At 45.5% G+C, this 16,811-nt stretch overlaps 3 protein-coding genes and 1 long non-coding RNA gene across 7 annotated transcripts; 3 read left to right on the top strand and 1 right to left on the bottom strand.

The window, feature by feature from the left end:
- Window positions 1-39: 39 nt before the first annotated feature.
- LOC131887958 (ATP-dependent DNA helicase DDX11-like) lies at window positions 40-3,421 on the top strand. The gene is made up of 3 exons (XM_059236709.1): window positions 40-756; window positions 1,316-1,482; window positions 1,558-3,421. The coding sequence occupies exons 1-3, from the start codon at window positions 130-132 to the stop codon at window positions 3,401-3,403; spliced, it is 2,640 nt and encodes an 879-aa protein (XP_059092692.1). The 5' UTR covers window positions 40-129; the 3' UTR covers window positions 3,404-3,421.
- Window positions 3,412-4,144, bottom strand: LOC131887961 (uncharacterized). The gene is made up of 2 exons (XR_009374073.1): window positions 3,943-4,144; window positions 3,412-3,877 (listed from the first exon to the last, which is right to left on the bottom strand). It is a non-coding gene; the product is annotated as an uncharacterized LOC131887961 (long non-coding RNA).
- A 614-nt stretch (window positions 4,145-4,758) lies between these two features.
- LOC131889123 (transport and Golgi organization protein 1-like) lies at window positions 4,759-12,222 on the top strand. Of its 4 annotated transcripts, none has more exons than XR_009374173.1 (13): window positions 4,759-5,008; window positions 5,100-5,233; window positions 5,321-5,504; window positions 5,769-7,607; window positions 7,902-8,212; window positions 8,280-8,612; window positions 8,676-8,984; window positions 9,057-9,441; window positions 9,517-10,200; window positions 10,331-10,390; window positions 11,079-11,448; window positions 11,569-11,669; window positions 12,055-12,222. XR_009374173.1 is itself a non-coding variant. In XM_059238133.1 (13 exons), exons 1-12 carry the CDS (start codon window positions 4,900-4,902, stop codon window positions 11,570-11,572), a joined length of 4,722 nt encoding a protein of 1,573 aa, XP_059094116.1. In that variant the 5' UTR covers window positions 4,759-4,899; the 3' UTR covers window positions 11,573-11,589; window positions 12,055-12,222. The 4 variants fall into 4 exon arrangements, 3 of the variants coding, with proteins under 3 accessions (XP_059094116.1, XP_059094113.1, XP_059094117.1); XM_059238133.1 differs by having other exon boundaries at window positions 11,569-11,589; XM_059238130.1 differs by lacking the exon at window positions 11,569-11,669 and having other exon boundaries at window positions 4,761-5,008.
- A 1,012-nt stretch (window positions 12,223-13,234) lies between these two features.
- Window positions 13,235-15,930, top strand: LOC131889125 (uncharacterized). The gene is made up of 2 exons (XM_059238136.1): window positions 13,235-13,662; window positions 14,592-15,930. The coding sequence occupies exons 1-2, from the start codon at window positions 13,366-13,368 to the stop codon at window positions 15,888-15,890; spliced, it is 1,596 nt and encodes a 531-aa protein (XP_059094119.1). The 5' UTR covers window positions 13,235-13,365; the 3' UTR covers window positions 15,891-15,930.
- The last annotated feature ends 881 nt before the right edge of the window (window positions 15,931-16,811 follow it).

Here is a 16,811-nt window from a genome sequence, read left to right as displayed (position 1 = left end):
GATGAACAGTTTTTCATACCATGCTTGGCTCGTCAGTCACCCTTTTGGACTTCCAATCTGGCGGCAACAATTCAACAATCACATGGGCAACAACAAAATCAAAGACTTGCACGAAATCGTAAATGCATCATGGACGTGACTTTTCCCTTCCCGTTCCCACCCTATGATATCCAGAAGGCGTTTATGCGTCAACTGTATCAAGTGTTGGATCAAGGGGGATTCGGTATTTTTGAAAGCCCCACGGGCACGGGTAAATCTATGAGTCTCATTTGCGGTGCACTCACATGGTTCAATCAAACCGAAAGTCACAGGAAAGATTTGCTCGTCCAGCGGATAAAGCAAATCCATCAGGATCTCGATCTGGTTCAAGGAGAAGACGAGCACGAGGAGGATTGGATCACGGTGGAAACGCGGAAACGGGAACGGCAAAATGACCTCCGTTGGCTCAAAATGGAGTTGGAAGCCATTGAGGCTAAGGAAGAGAAAATTCGCGAACTCAAACGTCGACGCAAGGTTATTGTTCCCAAAGAATCGGTTCAGACAGCAAACTCGGAGTTTGACGAATTGTTCCGGGATCTTCAAGAGATTCGAGAGGCCGTCAAGCGAGAGTTGGCCTCGTGTAGTGGAAACGGCGACCAGGTTTTTGATGAGGAAGAAGAGGCTGTCATTGTGGACGAATATCTGAGCGAGGACGAAGGGGAAGAAGGGGACTCCAATCAGGTGGACATTGAGGAAAAGCCGGATTTTTCCAAGAGGGTGAGATATTGAACAAAGAAATTGAGCGTTAGACTATGATCTTAGATTCATGCACCTTGATCACAATTCGAGTATTAGCGAACTTTCCAACCGATTTAGTTTGTTTGATAGCATATGTTGTCGTTCACCTGTTCCACAATTTCTTAAAATAATGTGAGAAATCAAAGCTCATGAAACTGCATAAAAAAATTATCGAAATTTAGGGACTGCCAGATCAGTCTTCTTGCTTCTGATATTATCAAAATTTTGCCTCTCGCTCGGTGCTTTTGTTGGCATCAAATAGCGCAATTTCTTACAAGAACATTTCCGGCAAAGATAAAATAGTCCTCCATTGTCGTGTCAACTAGAAGTGCGCAAAACTGCTCCAATATGCTTGACAACGGCCTGAAGTCAACGTATGATTATTGCCGAGACTCATCCACATCTTAGAGACGGCATTCTGAACTTTCCATTTAAAAGCAAGCATTATTATCTGAAAGACAAAATGACTTGCTGAAGGGGGCAGGTGTGGTATGAGATGATGTGCATGGTGAATGTCAATGGCTTATTTTTTTAATAGATTTTCTATTGCTCGAGGACGCATTCTCAGCTCACTCAGTTTGTAAAGGAAGTGCAGAAGAGTCCGTTCAAAGAGGATATTCGTTTGGTGTCGTTGGCTTCTCGACAAGTCACGTGTGTTAATCCTGAGGTGAAAAATCTTCCCACCAATGCTCTAGTCAATGAGAGGTAAGAATTTGACGTGTGTGCCTTTGGAAACCTTGAAGATTTATGCTCAAATTTCTGACTTTTTGTAATTATTAGATGCCTAGATTTACAGAAGAAGAAAACCACGCAACACGCTCGGAAAGAAACCAACCCCAAAAAGTCCAAGGGACCTGGCGGCTGTCCCTTCTTTAAACAAAAGAACATCGCCCTACTCCGAGACCAAAGCCTTCTCCAAGTGATGGATATTGAAGACACCCTGGCTCAAGGCAAACTCATCAAGGCATGTCCGTACTACTCCAGTCGAATGGCCATTGAAGATGCCCAAATTGTGGTATTGCCTTATAACTCGTTGCTTCACAAACCCACTCGAGATGCCTTAGGCATTTCCATCAAAAATTCCATCGTGATAGTGGACGAGGCTCACAATCTCTTGGACACGATCGCTCACATTCACAGTATCGAGATTTCCGGTACCCAATTCAAGGAGGCTCACAAGCAATTGCAAAATTATATGGAGCGATACCGGTCAAGGTTGAAGGCTAAGAATCTGCTTTACATCAAGCAATTGATCTTCGTCTTGGCTAATTTGATAAAGGTATTGGGTGGGAAAGTAAGTGGGGATGTGAATCAGGAAATCAAGGCCAATCCCAGACTGATAGAGACGTATGAACTTCTAAATGAAGCCGAGATCTACAATATGAACATTTTTAAATTAGTCAAGTACGTAGGGAAAAGCAAGATTGGACAAAAGCTTCACGGCTTTGCCGAGAAATTCCAAAATGCCCCGAAAAAGTCCAACCAACCCGAAGTCAAGAAGGGTCTGCAAGCTTTTTTGAGCTCGGTCAAGAAATGTCCAAAAGGAGTGGAAAATACGGGCCAGACTGAAAACCTCGACATGGCAGCCGACAAAGCGACCCCACCCAAATCTACACGCTCCCCTTTGAACTTCATTGCAGAATTCCTAAGATCCCTCGTACACATGTCAAATGAGGCTCGGATTTTAGTAAACTCGCAGAATACACTGGCTAAAAGCTCGATCAAGTACTGTCTGTTAAATCCTGCCAGTCAGTTCAAAGATTTAGTGGATCAATGCCATTCCGTCATTGTGGCAGGTGGAACGATGCAACCAATCTCCGAGTTCCGAGATCAACTGTTTGTCAACGCGGGAGCTTCTCTGGCGCGAATCCAGCATTTCTCCTGTGGACACGTGATCTCAAGAGACAAGATCTTGCCCCTGACGTTGGTCCATGGTCCGTCGGGTTTGCCTTTGGACTTCCGATATGGACATCGAGACCGGAGTGAAGTCTTGGACGAACTTTACCGAATTCTTCGCAACGCCATCAACATCATCCCCGGAGGCGTGGTGTGTTTCTTCCCTTCGTATGACTACGAGAGCAAAGTGTTCGGCTATTTTACTAAAATGGGCTACATCGAGAAACTGGCCGTGAAGAAGAAAGTATTCCGCGAACCGAAACGGAGCGACTTGATGGACAAGGTCCTGCGGGATTATTCCCTCCATTGTGTCAAAGGGGCACTCTTGTTCAGCGTGGTGGGTGGCAAGATGAGCGAAGGTATAAACTTCAACGACCACCTAGGTCGATGCGTGATCATGGTGGGTTTACCATTTCCTAATGCCCATTCCCTGGAGTTGAAAGAAAAGATGAAATACTTGGATCAGACCGTAGCCCCTACGGACCAAGGCCGCACGGGCGGTCAAGTTCATTACGAGAATTTGTGCATGAAAGCCGTGAACCAATCGATTGGACGGGCTATTCGGCATAAAGACGATTATGCCAGCATTCTACTCCTGGACCAACGCTATCAAACGCCCCACATTCAAGGACAATTACCGGCCTGGATCCAGGAGCACGTTCAACACGTGAATCGTTTCCCTCAATGTCTGCCCCTTTTGAGCCAGTTCTTCAAAAGTAAAATCAATTGAGACAAGTCTTCGACACAATGATACTTTTTATTATTTAGCCCCGACTATAATTGACCTTCCATGGCCTTCTAAGCGACAGTGAACTTCCATTTGTAATCTTTGTCGCCCCAAGAGGGGTTATTTTCCGGATCCGGATTGATGCCTCCGTAGAGAGCGCTCGAATCTCGGAATCGGGTGTGGCGGTTGAAGTTCTGCTGGTTCAAGTAAATGCCAGCACCCATGAGGCCAAACGTGGCCAAAACTTGAATAGCCAACTTCGGTACCGAGGGATTGACCTCGGCCTGCACGGATCGAGGATGGAATTTCCCCATGGATCGCAACAAACTGAGGCGTACCATGATGACTCGTTACTGATTGGCGATTTTTTGGGACTCGTCAAATTCGATTTGATTCCTCTTCCACCGCTGGGTGCGGTTAAAATCCCAAGCAATGGATCCAAAAACGACGGTGGGTACGATCACGGAAACGGCGTACCTGCCAGAGCAAATCCATAACAGATCAGAAAGAGGAACAAGGACGCTTAAGTTATGGGCGATTACTTGCGAAAGATGGCTAAACCCTGTTTGAACATTGGCCAGAGAAGTGGACGGGTCCGAAATGGGGAATTCGGATGAATTCCTTCTTTCAGCGGGCTCCTCTCTCCTTCACGTTAGGAGCGAAACAACAGCGCTAATGGCGACTAATAACAAAACACTGACATACACACATACACACGGATCGAGAGAGAACAGTAACAGCTGCCTCAATATTCAACAGGGTGACCGAGTCGCTCGTATTGCTAAATAGTGAATAGGGAACTGGTTGACAATTGTGGTATTAGATAGAAAAGCTATTCTTGCATGAATTGGCTGTCAACTTGGTAAAGTGATAAAAAGATTCCGCTCAAAATCTTTGGCCGAACCCCTTATTCGCGACATACACATGAAATGATTGACTATTATCAAGTTGACGATGGCACTTTCTGACCCTTTTGGAACTTGAAACTACCGATAGTGAATTTTCATTTTGACTGATTAAGTCTCACCTGTCTGAATGATTTCTCATCTACTATTTCTCTCACCCTGCCTTGGATCACCTTCAGTGACGTGGTGGCAAAGTCCCAGCTGGTCACTCGTCGTCCCCAAGAAAATCTAGCCTCTCTGCCTGGCGAAGGTCGGCCGGTCATTTTGTCGTGACCAAGAAACCCTAACATTAGAGAGGGAATTTCTGTATTGTGTCAACCTTGACGGGAATGGGATGAGCCACACATCAGAGTCTGCTTCGACAACGAATCAAAATATTCCCGAGAATCATTCTGCAAATCTGATCTTGTTTTTGGGCGTTTACTCCGATCCCACCGAGTCACGTTTGACGTTGACTAGATCGTCCCTTCGTCTTTTTTGTTGGTCTCACCCTGACAAGTAGTAAGACGGCCCATCGTCCTGGAGTGTTTCTTCCGTGTGTGGCGGATCATGTTCTAGTGCCCGTGGGCCACGCCTCCCGCCCTGACCCTCACCATGGCGACTCTTCGGTGTCTTTTGTGGACTGTTTTGACCTTGGTCTTGTGTCTGGAATCGAACCAGGCTCTCTCGAATCTGCGAAGATGTGGGGATGAACAATGCCAGCGTGAGTTGAAGGGCCGACCTTGAACCATCATTTCATAGGCACTGAGCTACGATTGGGCCGACAAGTATTGACCTTTGTTTTTACCTTGCAGAGGTCGTGTCCGAAGGCCGGACCATCCTGCGTTACCATGCTAAATCGCCCGAAATGCTCTCGTTCAATAGCGATTTGCCCGTTAAGATATTGTCCAAAGAAGCGGGTCAAGATTTAGATCTTTGGGGAGTTGAGGTAAGATGAAGACCAGCCAGCCCTGGTTCTGGCCAGATGTGTATCTCCTGACATGTACGTTTACGGCATGTGCGTGTTGATTTCTAGATCCAAGGCCGTCGTGGATATGTGAATAAACGGCACATCCAAGAGACCAAGGTTCTGATTCGAGACTTGCCCTTTGAAGTGAATACGGACGACCCCCAAGTTCCCCATCCCGAATCGAGTGAACCCTCGCCCTCCGTAGTTAACCAGTCCGATCCTGTTTCCTCTGTCCCCACCCCTGTTTCAGGTGAGTCCTCTTCCTCTCCTTCGGCCGAAATCGTGTCCTCCATTTCGTCCTCGGACATGGTGCCCTCCATGGGGGCCCATGCCTCACAAGTGTCTTTGTCGGCCGAAGACATGGAATTTGAACGCATCAAGTCCACGTACGCCAATGCCAATGGAGACTTCGTGCTAGAAGCCGGATCCATGACCAAGAATGGTCGAGATGGGTCGTCCACGTCCACCGAATTCCCCTCGTTGGCCTCCATGTCCCTTTTCTCTTCCGTTTCAGCCGAAACTGTTCCCACCGATCCAGTTCAGTCCAATTACGATGTAGTCGATGGCACCACCATTTACTTCGATGAACCGGTCCAATCGATCAATCAAGAGCCGATCAAGTCGGCTCAAACCTCTGTTCCCGATATCAAGCCTACACAGACCAAATCGAGAGCGTCAGAAACATTGGAAACTCTTCAAGCGACACCCGATGTGACCGGTTCGCTCAGTTCTCAAACTGTCGAGGCTCAGTCCACCGAGGCTATTAGGTCCATTGATTTGAAGAGTGATGGCCAGCCAACCACGCCTCCGAAGGTGGATCTATCTCAGACACCCGAAAGCCCGCCTTTGCAGGATGACTCGCCAACCCCTCTCGCCACACCGGCTCTCGATATTTTGCAAGAACCAATCAAACCCTCGGCCACACCCAATCAAATGCCGACTAACGAATACAATCAAGATGACCACAACCCTACATCCGCCGAAGAAACAAATGAGGTTTCGAGTTTGTCAGAGCCGCAAGTTGAAAACGCCAACCAGGACTCGTTAGATGATGGTTTTGTCACCGATGAGGAGAAGCATGAAGAGGAGGAGGAGGAGGATATCGATCCAGAAGAAGAAAATGAGATCGATCTTGAGAAACGTAAACAGTTCATTCAAAGTCAACTTCGGGATGAAGAGAACCATCCTGTTGACGATAATCATGCTGTTGACAAGGCACGTCTCGAAAAGGAAGAAGCCAAGAGACTCGAGCTTGAGAAAAACCAAATTGAGAAAATAAAGAAACAAGTTAATGATGCCTCGCAAGCTAATCTGGAATCAACCACACCTCAAAGTTTAGACAATGACAAAGAACCTGAAGTACTTGACGGTTTGAAGCCAGATACCAACCTCGATCAAGAAACTCTAAAAGTTCCACCAAATTCCGACGACGGAAATATGGAAGACCTTGAGGAATTTGATTCTACTGCTTCTCGAGAACAAAAGGAGGCAACCCCTGAAGCCCCTGATGAGCAACTTCCCTCAACGGTAGCTCAAGATCAAGTCTCTGAGACAGACGAGCAACCTGAGACACTCCAGCCCCTTGATAATGATCAACATGATACTCCTGAAAAGAAATCGCCGGGTATTTCTAAAACATTACACAGTTTGAATAACAATCCAGACACCCAAGAAGCACCCAGTAATATCCCCGCTTCAAACGAAGAAAACCCTAGTATTTCTGTTACAAATGAAGAAAATGATGTCATTTCTGACGCACAGGAAGAAGACTCTGATATTCCTGTTGCACAGGAAGACAATCAAGAACCACAAGACGATAAACCTGGAGCATCCACAGGAGACTTAGATCATCTGAAGCCAAACGACCATCCCGACAACATTGGATTACCAGAAAATACAGCAACCGAGGCAGAAAAGCCAGAAGACCCTGAGGAGTCGTTGGATGCTGCCGATATTCAACAAGAGCGAAGTGACAAAGATGAACATGACGAATCTCTCGAATATGGCCAGGGTACTACGGAAGAACCTGTCCCACTAGATCGTCAAGAAAACGTCCAAGAGGACGCTGAACCGTCCCATGAGAGTGGAGGAGGATTTTTTGGGTCCATTTTTGGCTCAAGTGAGCCCTCTACGCCGTCACCCGATGTCCTTGAAGATGACAAAAATACCAACAACAAGGATGAACCCGATCCAATAAATGACTATTCGGATGAGCAAAAGCTAGAGGTGCAAAACAATCCCGACAGAGCAGAAGTGCCGTCAGTCCCCGAGAATTACGAAGTTCCAAACTCATTGAACTACGAAGAGATCCGATTTCATGATCCGAACGAATATTCAACAGAGAGTCCTCCAGGTATAAATGCTTACCTAGATATTCCAATTTTGGAATGATTTGGACTGGTGATTGCTTTGCTTTGGTTTATTGTGTGAGACTTTGGTCTTCTGGTTGAAGTGACTCGATTTGCTATTCTTTTCTCCTAAATCCCTGATTTCCCTTCTGATGTATTGTATTGTTCACTAAAAAACTCTATTTCCACATTCCTCGTAACCTTGCACCTAACTCAAATTCGTGATTTCCTTTACGACTAACTTATCCCGAATGCCTCGTACTAGCAGAATTAAGAATAAGCTTTAATTTCTTTTACAGAGGTGCTCAATGAGGAAAAGAGCCACGAATCCGCTCAGCCGGGCGAGGTTGAAGAAACAACGGGTACTCCGGAACCTGATCCCAACCCGAACTTCTGGGGTTTTGAATCTCATGATGAAAAAACCACCACCACCACTCCAGCTCCACTTGACGTGAAAGAAGATGTTCCTGCATTTGTTCAAGCGATCGATGACTCCTCTAAAGTTCGAGAAGAAGTTGATCCTTCCCCACAAGAACCTGTTGAGATGGAGGAAACCAAAGGCGACTTTGCTGAAACTGTGGAACATTACATTGAAGAATCCAACTCGTTCGTAAGTGCAAACAATTGCCCACAAATTTTAGAGTCTCCTGAAAGTAACCTTTTTTTCTTGTGCCCAGCTCCCAGAGTTTTTAACATCCGTTTTGAGTCGCCCGGGATCATCTTCCCGCCTCTCTACTAATGCTTTGGTCATCGCATCGGTCCTGGTGGTTCTTTTTGTTATATTATTTGTCACGGCTTTGGCAATGGAGAAGTCTTCGAAAGAAGGTTCCCTCAAGACCAAACTTGCGAGTCTTGAGAAAGAGTTGAATCAAGTGCGAAATGAGAGTCTAATCATTAAACGCGAGGCTGAAACGTTCCTAAAGAACGGCGGCATTTCTGAACTCGAGCCCGTTAAAATCGTAACCAATGAACCCCCAGCGGAGCTTCTGAATGAATTGGTTACAATTAGGGTGAGAAAATATTTCATCCCTACAAAAATGAGTTCCTTTTCACTTTCAAGTTATCGTCTTTAGGAAGAAATGGCTCGCTCAAAGGAAAGAGTCTTGGAACTCCAATCGGAAAAGGATAATGCGGTGCAAGAAAAAGTTAAAACCGAAGAGGACCTGGCCAACCTCCGATTGATGTACGATCGCGCTCAGCAAGAACTGACGGAATCAGAGTCGATCGTTCAAGAATGTTTGGACGAGAAGAAAAGGAATCAAGCCAAAGGAGGTCTTGATATCGACATTACCACGGCTATTGACACTCTGCGGCGGCAATTGTCATCTCAACAAGAAGCTGTCGGGAAATACGAGGCCAAGATCAAGAAACGTGAATCCGAGGTAGAAATATGATTATTTGCAGGATGCGGTTGAAATCTTGGTTTTGAAGCAGTTTTGGTTTTGCAATTTCAGTTGAAGGAAAAGACCCAAGATTTGAGAAAGCAACGGGCTGACACGGCTAATGCCAAGTTACAGCTGACCAAGATGACCCAAGAACGTGATGAGCTGGCCAAGCGAGTGTCGAACTCGGAAGAGTCCAGCGAGGAGAACGCCAAGCTGAAGTCGGAATTAGAGGACTTGAAGCAAACCTTGTACCGAATCAAGGAAGAATGCGAAAATAAAGATTCCGATTTGGAGACAAAGTCCACGGAGATCGAGGTGCTTCAACTTACCGTGGAACAACTCAAGACTCTCACAGCCTCTACTTCAAACAATAATCAAAAGAGCTCCAAGTTGCAAGGCAATGGGGATGTAGACAATGACAACGAAGGCGATGGATGGGACTGCGAAGATCCTTGTAAGAATAATTGCTCCCTCAGTTAAACTGGTCGATTGTTATGGCTGTATATGAATTGATCACTTTTGCTTGTAGTGGTGGACTCTGATATGAATATCTTGCCCGATTTCAATGCCATCCAAGATATGGCCCAGCTTCAAGTGGATTTGCGAAAGGCTCAGGCAGCTTGCGAGAAATTGTCGGAGCAACTAGTCCAGGCTGAAACGGCCAAAGAAGATTTCGAGACACAGCTTTTTGAGCAGAAACAGGAACTGGAAAACGCTCGAAAATCAAAAGAGAACTCGTTGAAGGAGAAGACCGAACTGGGCAAGAAGCTCGAGGTGCTCACCAACTATTTCAATCAGCGAGAGGGTGAACTTCAGAAGCAATTGGGCATGACCGCCAACCGCTTAAACGACACCGAGTTCTCCAGTCAATCGGCGTCCAAGCAGATCATGCTCCTTCAAAACGAGGTGGATTCCTACCAAAGCCAGTTGAAGACCTTGCGGGCCGAGATGGAGGAACAGGAACGGAGTTTGAAGGCTCAGAACGCCAACCTGGAGAAGAAGCAACACGAGAGCTGGGTGACAGTTCGCCAGGAATCGCGTCGCTCGGCCGAGGCTCAATCCGAACTCCAAACCCTGCGAACGCGTTTGACCACGGTCGAAAGCAAAATGGTGGAGAAAGAGTTCGAGATCACGCAACTCCAAGAGGAAAATATGAGCTTGAAGGAAACTATCGAAAAGATTTCTCGATCCTCACAACCCAAACATGAACCTGGTAAGACGGATGGCAATCTTCACGTTGTTTGTCACATTTATTCTGAACCTTTAGTAGTCATATCTGAGCCAGTCAAAGGGTGATTTTCATCCCATCTTATGGCCTTGAATCAATCAACCGTTTTTCGCAGGTGCTATCAAGGGAAATAAGGTAGTCTCTTTCGCCTTGGAGAATGGAAACGACAATAACGGCAAGTGCTTTGAGAGCATTGAAAGTGATTATCTGCTTGCAAAAACCACCTCTTTGGCTCCTGACAAAAACCATACCCTCGAAAAAATACCTATTAAAAAAACAAAGTTGGTGGATGACTCAATAGATTTGCCAGGGAGCTCCAAGGCAAATCCGTTAGACTCGAGCAAATCCGAAAAAGTCACGCTTGCTGATTTTTATGACAAAATGTTGTCGTCAACCATTCCTAACATTGGCAAGCAATATCGAAGTAAAAGTGTGGACCAGATCAAGCGTCAAATGACATATCCATGCCACATGAATCAGAGTCAATTATCTCCTGCAAGGGGTTAGCTTTGGAAAAATAACTCTTTTTGCGACACCTCACCTCGTATAACTAACTCCCTACGTATACTAAAGTAGAGTCATATTATAATGAGTTTCACCGCAGTTGAGCAAAAACCTCTTTTTTTGATTTTTATTCTTAACATTGCGTCCAAATGTTTCCATACACCCTCTATTCTCACAGATGGTGACGGGTCCACAGCTACAGTGTTTCATGAATGGATGGACGGCCTTTGAGCCGACCATGGTTTGGGTTGCTTTTTATGACGAGTGCACTTCTTTTTCAACTTGGATTCACCGTGATGCTTCCCGTTTTTGAAACATGATCAATCCATGATTAACCTCCATTTCTTCCCTCTCTCCAGTTTACACCAACGGCAACGGCTCCAGTGCCAGCTCCACCCACAATGACCCTCATGGCGGTGCATCCGGTGGGCCTGCATCACTTCCCGATTTACCTCCCCTCCCCATGCTACCAACTATGATGACAATGGCCGCGGCGCCACAACCTCCCCCGTATATGCCTTACATTCCCCCTGATGTACGACCAGCCCCATTGGGCCGACGATCCCCTGGACCTCGCGGATATTCGCCCTCCCCTCCTCACAGTGACGACTATTATCCGTCACCCACTGGAAGCGCTAGTAGATACCGCCGTGATAGCTCGAGGTCACCCGAGCGTAGTCCCCGGAACCGATACGAGCGCTATTCTCGGGATAGAATATCTCCCGACAGGTAAGAAATAGCTCTTCCCAAGTGGGTTGTTGTCTCAAGGGCACTCACGGTAGGAAAGGAGGGCCTCAACAAGAATGGAGATGAAAAGATTAACCCAAGTTCTGTTCCATTTCTCATCAGCTAATTGAAGCTTGTGCGCTAGTGAGTACCTTCATCCGATGTAATTGCTTGGTGTGGTGGATTCGTTTTTTTTCCGAAAACAATTCATTTGTCTGAATGAAGTGAGCTGGTTTTGCATGATCTGTCTCGAGCTCCTTTTCTTGTCCTGGTTATGTTGCCCTTTTTTAGGGATGGTGATGGTATTCGAATTTTTGGGTTAGCGATAACGCTGTTTCAGTTAGTGAGAAATATCTTTTTTGTGCAACCTTCGTTGTCTGTGGTAGTGTCCGCTCTTTCTCAGTTTAGTTCTTTACATTCATTGAATTTTTCAATATGTTATTACTTTTGTCTTAACATACAACCTTCATTTATACCCTAAATGCCAACCTCGGAGAGAAGTGATAGAACCATGAATCCCTTCATTTGATAAAGAAATAGGACTTCTCATTATCACATTTGTGCATAATCTAGAGTGTTGAATAACACTGTGCCTACTTTGTCTTCCAGAATGTCAAACCGCAGTGGAAGGAGCGATCGTTCCTTGCGTTACGACTAAGAAGAGGAATCCAGGCGGGGGAGATGCGAATGTGATATACATAGAAACCATTAATTTTGTTCATTCTTTTTTATAAATCTTTTACAATAAACCTATGCTCCCCCAGCAGTTTTACAGAACGCTTTGGTCTACTGCTTGAGGTTTTACATAAATATCACTTTGAACTTTTAAAAAAGATATGTTTTATCGTTCAAGCAATTAATAAACAAAGAGGATAACTTACGAATTTAATCAATATTAAGATGGGAATATTCTTGTACTTATGTTCCTATTTGGTTTAGGTAATCACTGGACCAGAAAAAAAGTTAAAAGCTGAAAAAAAACTTTTTCCTTTTAGCCATTTTTCCTTCTCTCGTCATTTTTTACTTTTTTACCTGTTTTTTTTTTCATTTTTCACATTTTAGGACTTTTGTGCCCTTCTATTGTCATTTGGGTCCTTAATTGCTTCCTTTTTATTTACTTCTGTGCAGAATGATCAGATGTAGGTTTAATTCCTCAACCAGAACCTTAGCATTTTTTTCGTTTGGTTTTCACGGGCTTTACTAGCCGTTGTAAAGAATGTTAGCCCCGGTATGATTTAAATGAAAGATTATGATTTGTCTAGGTGTTGCCACTTAAACTTCATACAATTTTCGGTCTACTATTGAATTTGAATATCAAATTCAACTCCTTTTTTCGGTTCGGGAAGGTGCAAAAAGATGAGCTTTCATTTGAGATACTCGTACATCTGCCGTCATGGGTTGGATTGAACAACTGGAATATGGACGGGGACGCTTGGTTTGGGAATTAGCTTTTCGCGATTGAGTTAACGCATTATGTTCTGCTTCAAATGAGAATGATCCCAGGCTACAACAATTACTCATTTCAATTTTCAACTTGATCGAGCGACTGGATCAAAAGTTATGCCGTCTTAAAAGGCACTACAAAGCCCTTCAATGAATGAACGAACTAGCCCTCTTGTGGTAATTGATTACCAGAAGAGGGCTAAGTCATTCATTCTGTGCTCTGTTACGTACTGCACTTTGAGAAGAAAAAAAATATATTTGGCGGTTAATGTCTTGAATTGGCGTTTTGGGGGGGTCATCTGGCGTTTTTAGCCTGTCGCGACCTGGCAGCACTGTCTGATGGTGATTGTCGACAATGTTTTGGATATTTGTTTTAATTCTTTGATATCCTCGGTGGTTTTAGCGATAGGTTCGTTCCCTCGAATCTCCCTGTATTAAACGTCCAATCCATAGTATCTGTTTCTTGATCCCCTGAGGATGGCCAACTTTAGAGCGTCGCGTCGGGCGTTCACCTTCCATCGTTATCTAGGTGTGTGCGGCTCCATTGGAGCCTTGGGCTGCTGGGGACATCAGTCAATCAAAAGCGAGGCGGGCCCGGAGCCAGGGACACCCACTCATCAGCCGGATGAAGCGCCCAACTCGTGCCCATCGCCTAACCAGGGTCAAAGAAGGCCTTCCGATTTTAAGCCTGGCCCTTTACTCTCGGCTATCCAATTGGAAAATCCTCAGATTTTTGAACACGCCCAATTGCCTAAGAAGGAGAAAGATAGCGAGGTACGCTAATGAAATCCAAACATGTGGTCGCTCAATGGATCGATCATAACAGGGCGTGGCTTTTGATTCGACCCTCTTGATTCAGTAGTCCTTCTCATTCTCCTTTTCCTCCTATCGCTGCGGACAAACAAACGGAGAAATTTAAGGATGCGCTCTAAGATGCCTGACTTTAACTATGCTTTTTTCACTTTAACAACTTATTGCTGATTTATACTAGTACCATGTATACATCACCCACCCTTCTGAGAGACCTTTCAAATCCTACAAGGGTTTAATTACAAACACTTCTGACATCCAAAGAGGGATAAACAGAGAGCTATGTATTCTATACTTGCACCATACTAACAACTTTTCATCAGCGGGTTTTTTTCATTAAATTGTGCTGAAGAACCTAATGGCAGGTTAAAAAATGTGATGCTTTCAAAACTAGTCACCAAAGATAGTGAAACTGTGGTTTTTCCAAGTATTATTTTGTTGGAAATGACGATTCCGAAAGTGTTGGCGCGTTATCAGTCATGTAGTATATAACCTGCTATAAAATAATTATTTACATGTCATAATTGTTCGGAATTTAACCCGTAGCTAATTTAAAACGTCTCCCAAAAAAGATGATGGCTTATTCATTCTGTCAAAGTACTTGGGCAATAAATTGTTCATTAAAAAAATCTCTTGATAAAGTCTGGCTTCTTAGAGCGTATTCTCTCGTTTCTACGTTTGTTTGCCCGCACCTAGACGAAGCAGAGGGCATTTTCTCTGCTCAATGAAAATGACCATTCCCGACTGGATGCAAATGCCAAGGTATATCAATGGACGGACTTCTAGACATATTTCTAGCCGTCGCCGTGGTTGATGTGTATTAAGTAAGAGGTGAGTTCAGTAGATTAACGAATGTGTCGAATCAAAAGGCACAACGGGATGGAATTCTATAGACGATACAAGATGAATGTATCATAGTGGTGGGGACGACGGGCACAGGCAAGAGCAGCACCATCGCCAAGTTCACGGGGCAAGATGTTCAAGTGTCAAGACGGGCCGAATCGGTCACTCGCGCATGTCAGGTATTTGCGGATTTGAAGGACCCGACAGGCCCGAAATGGGTGGATACCGTGGGTTATGATGATTCTACCCACCTCACGGATGAAGAGAGCTTCCAGGACGTGCTCAAGTTCATTGACCAACATGACATGAAGAAAGTCCGCGCCATCGTATGGACCGTTATGTCGCAAGAGCGGAATGATGCCCGACTGCAACGGCAAGCCGACTTTATTAACCAGTTCAAGCCCGGCGAAATCTGGAGGAATGTCATTATATTGGTTAAACATCCAGGGAGTTTTAACCCACAGCTGGCCTGTCAAGGCGCCTTGGTGGCGGCCAAGGCTCACGCCAATGATGAGACGCAAATTAAGGCCGTGGGCTACACCTATTTGGACGATGCCTTGCCTACAAAACTTCGCCAGTCCGTGAGCCACCTGTCCAAGAAGGCTCGGTCCGAAATGCTCTTGGTGTCGGATGACGAAGTACGACAGATTTTGGAGGAACAAATATCCACCATAGAGAATCCCATTCCCATCATATTTCGGGATCATCAGTGTCTTAGTTGCGGCGAAGTAAATGATCGCCGACTGTTGCCACCTTACTGTCATCTTGAGCCGCTTATGAAGCATCCACTTCCTGCTCGAATGTTTCATCCAGAAGCATGCGAGATCTACCATTCCCTGGGCAAAGAGACCTTTCACTCGGGCTTGTTACGCATTGTTGGCGGGCCCCAAGAAGAGTGTGAAATGATCAAACGGGGCTTGAGTGTGGCAGCCATCCCTCTTATGTGCATGGATCCGTTTATAACGGGCCCAACAACCGTGGCAGCCGCAGCTTCTGCCTGGTATGCGTGTTCCAAACTGAGCCAGCCCGTGGAAGAGCGCTTTTCGTGTTGCAATGCGGCTCAGACCACGTCTGGGTGCAAAATCCGATGGCGATGTTGTCGTAATAACGAAGAGAATGAGGGTTGTATGTTCAGGTTCAAGTGTTGCCGGAGCCCCCATGATTCCGGAGGCTGCATGATCAAGTATATGTGTTGCGGTCAACAACAAGGAACAGCGGGCTGTGTGCAAGTATGTCGAAAATGTGATGCTCCCTGGGGCAGTCCCGCGAATAAATGCGTGCTCAAAGAGCATACCTTAGTGCGGTTCGAACCCAAGGGAGGAGCAGGTCTAGGAGAAAGCGGGCAATAAATTTAGAGTGTGATATCTTTCAAATATATTATCAACTTGACCAACATCGAGCATTTATTTCTATGCTTAGTAGAACCGAATTGCAGGCTTGGACGCGTGATTTAGCGAGTTGAACAGATTCTCGTTGGCAATTTCGGTTTTTAATTCAGCTATTTCTTTCTGCAGTGTTCTCAATTTGGCCGTTTTCATCAATATGCCATCAAAGTTTGGGTTGAACTGATAGCCAAATCGGAAAACGGAATCGGCATTCCGTTTCTCCGAACTATATACGAGTACTTCGTGAAGAAAACGGGACTCGCTCTGGTCGGATTCGGGCAGGTCCTCCTCATTCGTGACGTGAGTGACTTTGAGAAAGGGACTTCCCTGATGAAATAGCTTGATTTCTTTATCGACACTGGCCTCAACGGCGTTTTCGCCGCGGAAACCCATGGGCGGAGTAACTTTAGTGATGAACGCTCGACTTTCCGAGGATTCGAGTGTCATCGGGTCATCGTCGCTAATGGTGGATCTAGGTTGAATGGCAGGACGCGCGGAAGTAGCGAATGTATTCGGCCATTGGATGACGGGCTTCAAGGTCGTTTTCCGCAAGAACGGATTGAGAGTAACGTGTTCAGAATCGACCTGGTGAAAGCGTGTGGGTGGCAATGTCGACACAAATAGTGGACTCAACGTCGTTTCTTCAATACGCTCGCGACTGAAAGCCAATGATTGTGGGAATGATAATGGCGTTGTCGTACTTTCCAGACTGTTTGGATACACCCTCCACGTTTGCGTGGTTCCTTCCTCAGATGTTTGCTTGATTGAGCTATAGTTGGAAACAATAATTGGTTGCGTTGGGTGCTGATGGTTCAAAGGCTTCCAATGTGGTTTCTTGCTACGCTCTGTTGGATAATAAATGGGTGTAGAAAAATACGATGTCAA

This window comes from Tigriopus californicus, chromosome 10 (genome assembly GCF_007210705.1).
Source record: "Tigriopus californicus strain San Diego chromosome 10, Tcal_SD_v2.1, whole genome shotgun sequence".
NCBI lineage: Eukaryota > Metazoa > Arthropoda > Copepoda > Harpacticoida > Harpacticidae > Tigriopus > Tigriopus californicus.
This window is presented reverse-complemented; position numbering and strand designations above follow the sequence as displayed.

Excerpts from the sequence above, each read along its gene's own strand:
- LOC131887958 (XM_059236709.1), top strand. The coding sequence starts at position 130 with ATGGACGTGACTTTTCCCTTCCCGTTCCCACCCTATGATATCCAGAAG. Across the intron at positions 757-1,315 it reads AGCCGGATTTTTCCAAGAGG|ATTTTCTATTGCTCGAGGAC; the intron begins GTGAGATATTGA and ends TTTTTTTAATAG. Across the intron at positions 1,483-1,557 it reads AATGCTCTAGTCAATGAGAG|ATGCCTAGATTTACAGAAGA; the intron begins GTAAGAATTTGA and ends TGTAATTATTAG.
- LOC131889123 (XM_059238130.1), top strand. The coding sequence starts at position 4,900 with ATGGCGACTCTTCGGTGTCTTTTGTGGACTGTTTTGACCTTGGTCTTG. Across the intron at positions 8,613-8,675 it reads ATGAATTGGTTACAATTAGG|GAAGAAATGGCTCGCTCAAA; the intron begins GTGAGAAAATAT and ends TATCGTCTTTAG. Across the intron at positions 10,201-10,330 it reads ACAACCCAAACATGAACCTG|GTGCTATCAAGGGAAATAAG; the intron begins GTAAGACGGATG and ends CGTTTTTCGCAG.
- LOC131889125 (XM_059238136.1), top strand. The coding sequence starts at position 13,366 with ATGGCCAACTTTAGAGCGTCGCGTCGGGCGTTCACCTTCCATCGTTAT. Across the intron at positions 13,663-14,591 it reads AGAAGGAGAAAGATAGCGAG|ACGATACAAGATGAATGTAT; the intron begins GTACGCTAATGA and ends GGAATTCTATAG.